This window comes from Aulonocara stuartgranti (assembly GCF_965226115.1).
Source record: "Aulonocara stuartgranti genome assembly, chromosome: 2".
In the NCBI taxonomy this organism is placed as follows: Eukaryota; Metazoa; Chordata; class Actinopteri; order Cichliformes; family Cichlidae; genus Aulonocara; species Aulonocara stuartgranti.
This window is the reverse complement of record NC_138940.1, coordinates 28799945-28807334: the sequence shown is the minus strand read 5'-3', so window position 1 is coordinate 28807334 and position 7390 is coordinate 28799945. Positions and strand designations below refer to the sequence as shown.

General features: G+C 44.4%; 1 protein-coding gene across 1 annotated transcript; it reads left to right on the top strand.

The window, feature by feature from the left end:
• The first annotated feature begins 917 nt into the window (after positions 1-917).
• On the top strand, positions 918-5063 carry egr1 (early growth response 1). Its single transcript, XM_082504981.1, has 2 exons — positions 918-1643; positions 2465-5063. The coding sequence occupies exons 1-2, from the start codon at positions 1433-1435 to the stop codon at positions 3796-3798; spliced, it is 1545 nt and encodes a 514-aa protein (XP_082361107.1). The 5' UTR covers positions 918-1432; the 3' UTR covers positions 3799-5063.
• The last annotated feature ends 2327 nt before the right edge of the window (positions 5064-7390 follow it).

Here is a 7390-nt window from a genome sequence, read left to right as displayed (position 1 = left end):
GTCCACACACACACACACACACACACATACATACATACATACATACATACATATATATATATATATATATATATATATATATATATATATATATATATATATATATATATATATATATATATAACCCCACCGGAATAAGTCCTTAAGCAGAGGTTTTAGAGAAACGCTCGTCCATGCAACAAGTATCAGTAGTTGTTGAAAAAAAGGGCGTTAAAGTTGTGCGTGAGCTGGTGTTGCAGTTGGGTTTTGCGTGTTTTGGACCCAAATTGTTGTACAAGTTGTTGGGATTGTGTTTAAAAAGCGTTCGTCGTGTTTTTGGCTTGCTCTGTGTGTCTGTTTAAACACTAACTCGGTCCACGCAGCGCAGTTCTTCTGTTTCACAGAGTGGTTACAGGCGAACCGCGAGTTAAGCTGCGCTTTTAAACACAGGACCGTAATTCTGTCGCTAACATTAGTTATTGTGAGCGTTGGACATGATTTGCACTCCATTCTCTCATTCGCTGCCAAACAGCGATCGGCTTTGCCAAAGGAAGCTCCAAATAAGGACAGGGGAAATGGAAACCCACCGGAATAGGTCCTTATGTAGTCACGACCTTATAAGGCACGGCGGAGCAGGGCTTTCCGGCAGCAGCGCTGCCTGCTGCACAGATGGGAAATCCAAATCAAATCTATGGGACGACCGGGAGAGCGCAAGAATAATGCTGCTGTCTATGAAGATACATTGATTCGGGAGAGAGGAAGAGCGGCGTTGTCTTCACAATTTACTGTTAGAGCTTAATATAAAGTCTCTCCTCTCTGTTTCCCCCCCCCCCCCAGGCCAGCGTCATGTGTCCTCCACTGCAGTGCCTAAATATGGGCTTCCTATGCTCCAAATATGGACATCTACGTCACAAAGCACATATAAAAGGAGCGGGGAAACCTCTCGGCTCATAGACAGCCCTGAGAGCCCACAAGAGCAACTGTTAGAGCCGAGATAGAGAGACAAACAAATAGATCTCACTGACAGAAAAATCACATTAAAAAGTAAAACGTCAACTCAAAACAACATCAATCCAAAAAGGTAAAAAGCCTGAATTGGAGAAGTAATTTATTACAAAAAGTCGAAATTAATCAACAGATTAATTTTGATGAATCTTAGGGAATGAGTATAAAGGAGACGTTTGATTTTTTCCGAAAAGACAAGTGGATCTTTACTCACCTCTAAGAGAAACACGGACAACGACAGGACCACGGGAGAGCAAGAGTCACGGACTAAAGACAGAAAAGCTGCATCTTCCTCGGCATCAGAAGAAGTGTGCAGCGCTCCCTGAACGGGGCTAAGTGATTCCTTCCACCTGCGAGGCACCGCTCTGCTAACGTGCGCCCAGCCTCCACGCACTCAACACCAGCCATCAGCGCAGTCTCAGCCCTGCAGCTTCAGCACCAGCAGAGGATGGCTGCAGCCAAGACTGAGATGATTCTCCCAGCCCTGCAGAACTCCGAGCCCCTGAGGTTCTCTCACTCCCCCATGGATAGCTACCCTAAGCTGGAGGAGGTGATGATGCTCAGCTCTGCAGGGACCCCATTCCTCTCTGCGTCTGCACCAGAAGGTGCCGGTTTTGGCTCCGGGGAGCCAGGAGACCAGTATGACCACCTCGCTGGAGGTAAGATCTGGAGATTTTTTTCTATTGCTTCTGGTTGTTTATGCTGCATTTAAAACCGAATTAAACGCATCTGTAGAGCTATAATGAACCAAGAAAGAGTTGACAGAAACAGCAATGCAACTTACAAAAATATTATTTATGTTTGCTGTTTATTGCTATTTCACTGGATTAAACAGTCATGCTTGATTTAAGTTGACATTTAAGATTTTTAGTTATAAGTCTGTTGCATGTAGTTTTGCAGTCTTCCCCTTTAGCTCACTGAACAATATTGTTTAATATTATAATTCTGTTAAAACTAAATACAGAGAAATAAAAACACCTTACCTAACACTAATTTATTGATAGCTCTATATCCTTGTCAGGTCTCTAAAGACTCAGACTCTGCTCTGCTACCGCATGCTTCTCAACACTCCTACAGCTCAATTCAAATTGCATTTCCAAAAACGGCTGAACTGCAGTTTCGATGATCAATCGCCTCTGGCTCTGTGATGGGTTTTAGGAATCCGAACGCTGTGCTTGTGTGTGTGTGTGTGCTCGAGCTTGTGAAAGACAGGAAGTAGGAAAATAAAAGAAAGATTGAGAGAGTTTGAGCCAATGTGTTTAGAAAGCATGCGGCTTCTGTTGCTGTTTAGATAGACACACTTCTAGGGTTGAGGGGTAAAGAGTTTAGTTTGAGGGTGTTTCTCTGTGTGGGCACCTGTCTGATCTGTGACAGGAGAGAGGGGTGACACACTGTCCACTGCTCTGGCAGGTTTCCCTCTCCCTCCCTCTGGATATTGACAGTTTGATTTATGTCTCTGCTTTCTCTGTGCTCCCTGCAGATACGTTACCTGATATCCCCTTCAACTGTGAGAAGCCAGTGGTGGAGCAGACCTACCCAACCCAAAGGCTGCCCCCCATCTCCTATACAGGCAGCTTCACCCTTGAGCCCGCCACCACCTGCAGCAACAGCCTCTGGGCAGAGCCGATCTTGGGCCTGTTCTCTGGGCTGATAGGCAATGTTGCGCCCAGCTCTAGCTCTTCCTCCGCAGCCTCACAGACCATCTCATCCTCCTCCTCTTCAGTCCCATCTTCCTCTTCTTCCTCGTCTTCTTCTACCTCCTCGTCCTCATCCCAGAGCTCCAGCCTCAGTTCTTCGATTCACCACAGTGAACCCAACCCAATCTACTCAGCTGCCCCAACCTACTCCAGCTCCAACTCTGATATCTTCCCAGACCAGGGCCAGGCTTTTCCCACTTCAGCTGGAACAGTGCAGTACCCACCCCCTGCTTATCCCAATAGCAAGACCTGCAGCACAAGCTTCCCTGTGCCCATGATTCCTGACTACCTCTTCCCTCAGCAGCAGGGAGAGATCAGCCTGGTCCCTCCTGACCAGAAGCCCTTCCAGAATCAGTCAAGCCAGCCCTCCCTGACTCCTCTTTCTACCATCAAGGCTTTTGCAACCCAGACTGGTTCGCAGGACTTAAAAAGTGTCTACCAGTCCCAGCTAATCAAGCCTAGCCGCATGCGCAAGTACCCCACCCGGCCAAGCAAGACACCACCCCACGAAAGGCCGTACGCTTGCCCCGTGGAGACCTGCGATCGGCGCTTTTCACGGTCTGATGAGCTGACGCGTCACATCCGCATCCACACAGGTCAGAAACCCTTCCAGTGCCGCATCTGCATGCGTAACTTCAGCCGCAGTGACCACTTGACAACGCACATCCGTACTCACACCGGCGAGAAGCCTTTTGCCTGCGAGATTTGCGGACGCAAATTTGCCCGCAGCGACGAGAGGAAAAGACACACAAAGATCCACCTACGGCAGAAGGACAAGAAAGCAGAGAAGGTGGGGGCAGTGGTCGCAACAGCAACCCCGGTCTCAGCAGCCTCACCTCCCTCCAGCTACCCCTCTTCCATCACTTCCTATCCTTCTCCAGTGTCTTCTTACCCCTCTCCAGTCACCTCCTGCTACTCCTCTCCCGTCCACACTTCCTACCCATCTCCATCCATCGCCACCACCTACCCATCGGTGTCCATGTCAAGCACCTTTCAATCCCAGGTGGCCTCCTCCTTCCCCTCGTCAGTGGCATCCAACATCTACAGCTCCCCTGTCCCCACTCCGCTCCCAGACATGCAGACCACCCTTTCCCCAAGGACAATCGAGATCTGCTAAGAACGAGCAAAGACAAGAACTTTTTTTAGTCTCTCCGTACCTCTCTTTCCTTAAGGTTTTTTGAGGGGAAAGAAATCAGCATCAAAAGGACTTTGTTTTTCCCCCTCCAAAAAGCACTTTTCTGCTCCCTGTGCAGTGTTAGGTGAATCTTGAGATTTACCTGAAAGAGAGAAAAAGACACATGTCAAGGACCGGGCAAAGACAATAGAAGATGAAAAGGGATTTTTTTTTCTGTCTCTAAAACAAATGCAGCACTTCAAGTGCATATGGGACTCTGGAGACAGAGAAACTGGCAAGTCTCTGTTATAGGTACACAATAACCATGAGACAAACAGATCGCCTGCAGTTGAAGTACAGAGGCATGTTCGTCCTTGCAGGCGGTCATACAGTACTAAAGACAATGAATGATATACATAAGCTATCATATATGTATATTGTACATGTGCCACGTTTCGTTTTTATCATTCTTTGGTACCACTGATGTGAACAGTTGTTTGCATATTTGCATTGTATTATTTGAAGTGAGCAGGGCCATATTTTCTACATACTTTCTCTATTATGTAGTGATGATGCTGTGATACGTTTCGACATTGTTTGAAGAAAAAAAAAACCGCACTTAAGTATTCAAGCATGAGTAAGAGTGATGTTCGTTTCTGTTTGTAAATATCATCCACTGGTACTATCTCTTTCTCTCTTTCTCACATGTGACATATCGCTCAGTTATATGGAAAAACAGAGAAAAGAAAAAAAAAACATTTTCTTTTTTTTTTTTAGAAAAAAACTTAAACGCTCCTGTTATTTGGTGCCTTTTGTGAAGCCTTGTTGATTGTGTGACATGGCTGAGCGCGAGAGACGATGCACAGCATCTCGCCTTAAGGGTTGAGGGACTATTTTTGTTACAGAATGTACACAGAGGGAGTGAAGGGACGAGCTCCGAGGGCACCGCTTCATTTTATCAGAATGTAAGCAAAAAAGGATAAAAATTATAAAGTCTATTTTTGTAAAACTGAAATGTAAATATCTACATCTTCAAGAGCTGGAATGTTGAAGTTACCTACTGAGTAGGCATGGGATTCTTTTGTATGTTATATACATGCAGTTCATTATTTTGTGGTTTATCTTTATTTTGTAATTGTGTTTGTTAAAACAAGTGACTGTTTCTGGCTTCTAAACACATTGAATGCGCTTAACTGCCAACGGGATATTTGGTGTACAAGATATCCTTCCAGAAATGAAATATAAATAAAAATCTGAATATATATGTATATTTGTTTTCATGTGCATTTTTGAACATTTTCACTGGTTCTTCAGGCCACCTTCGTTGCATCAAATCTCCACTCTTGATTTTGCCATGCATGATGCTCGTGCTTAAATGGTATACATTTCATCAGCTTACTTGTTAATTGCCGGCAGATTATCAGTGGATTTACAGCATAGCTTTACATCACAGAAAGTTGCCCTTTAATTTAAGGGCAAATCTGCAAGGCATGATCTTGTGGAAAGTCTCCATTTCAAACCCTCTTATTAATGATAACGCTAACCCATGACTCCCATGCCTGTAAACACTGAAGATGAGGAATTCTTATCTAGATCCCACTTGCTCTTGAAGATACCCAGCTTATCTAAATTTCCATTTCCAAGCAATTTGATCTTTTAGCAAAAGACCAAAAAATAAGAAGAAATATTCCCGTCTGTACAATGATGGCGAAATGAGTTTTAGGTAGGGATGTCTGAAACCAGCTGTGCTTAGACATGCACGGGGTTATTTTCATGGGGTGCAGGTGAAATCCATCACAATATAATTACCTTCCTTTCCGTGGTTGGCGAGATGCTGTCACCTCGTAGTGAATGAGCTGTAACACACAATTGGGCAATATCTGTGTAGGTTAGTCTGAACTGTTGCATGGCAGCAGCTGAACAGAATGGCCCTGAAGGTTTAAATGCTGTTTCTTTGGGTTTTCAAGCAGAATATAATAACAGCTTACTCGCACCATCATTACTCATCTGCCACTGTTCCCTAGGCAAGGAACTCTTGCTACATGTTTGAGTATGGAAATAAAACAGCCCGGATTTTTTAGCCTATGTAGACACACACACTCACACGCACACACAATCCCTCCTCTCGCAGAGCTTTGGAGTAATTTTGTGTTGTGAAATGCACTAACCAAAATACTCACAAATGCAAACACAGCTAAAATAGAAAGCAGGAAAACAAGTAGAGGAGAATAATGGAGGGAAAGGGAAAATAATTAAGATAATTGGTCTCCTGATACCAAATTTCCTAATTTGGTCTGATGAGCGTGTCTGTATATCGGTGTGTGGGTATTTGTGCGTGAACAGTACGCAGGCATCTCTGTGCAATATAGACATCTTTTAACGACTCAAACTACTGTAGTTACTTCACGCTGTACGTCTGCATGCTGCTCATGTACAAGTGTGCAAACTATGCCAAGTTACAAGCTTTTGTTCTATTCTACTGTCTTTTTAAAGCTCGGCGTCCACCACCCTCACTTCTGCTGACACTATGTGTGTGTGTTTGTGTGTGTGTGTAAGCTGAATTATGTGTAAAATTAAAGGAGAAAAAAAATGCATTATAAAGTTACAATGGTCCATTTTCTTGGATATTGTCTTCACCGCTGCTACACTTTCATAAATATTTGAAAGTGCAGTAGAAAATCACACAAACACAAATCAGCATTGTGGTTGGTCTCTGTGCTGAGTTAAGACACCTTGATGTTTAAATTATGATGTTCCTCACTCAGAGCCATATCTAGCCTTTTTTTAGGCAGATCTTGAAACTCCTTGTGTGGCTTAAAATCCCAGAATCTGTCATTTCCTGTCATTGTTTACAGAATTATTTTGGTTCTTGGCTGCAAGAAAAAAAAGCCATTCAGCAGCTTTTGCATCACAACTTTCTCATATTACCCTGCTTTTAGGAAAGTCCTTCACTCAATGTGAAAACCACACACGGAGCTTTTCTCTCAGTCCTTTCTCGTGTTAGGAGACAGTATTTCAATTTCAACCAGTTTTGGTCAGACGGGGGAGGCTGTGCCGCGACTCTGTCAGAGTCCAAAACCAAAATGCTAGAAAGAGAAACGGGCCAATATTGCTCAATGTATTAGGGAATTGTGTACCCCATCACATCCTTTGATTCAAGGCTCTTCGTCGCATATCAAAGCTCACGCACTGGGCCTGTTCTCTTTAGGGAGGTGAGAGAGGAGTGTAAGAGGATTTGGGAGTGCAGATGCGTTGTGGCTTCACTCTGTTGTAACTCACAATGGAGCCACCTCACACCCCCAGCGGGCTTCCATTTCAAGAGCCCTGCCTTTGTTCAAAAATGTATTTGTTCTCTTATTCTTTTCGGGAACTGTGTAAAACAAAAAAGAACGAATGGCGAAGAGAACCATCCCTTCTCCCTCAGCCCTACAACCCCGTCCCACTGCCACCTTGTTGCCTCTCTCTCCCTCTCTGCTAGTGCATATTTTGCTGGAGATGCTAATGATCTCCCCCCGCTGTATTCTGATGCAAGGTCTGTCTACACTTTTCCCTTTCATCCACATACAAATGTGCTCTTATTGCCTCTTCGCCCTCG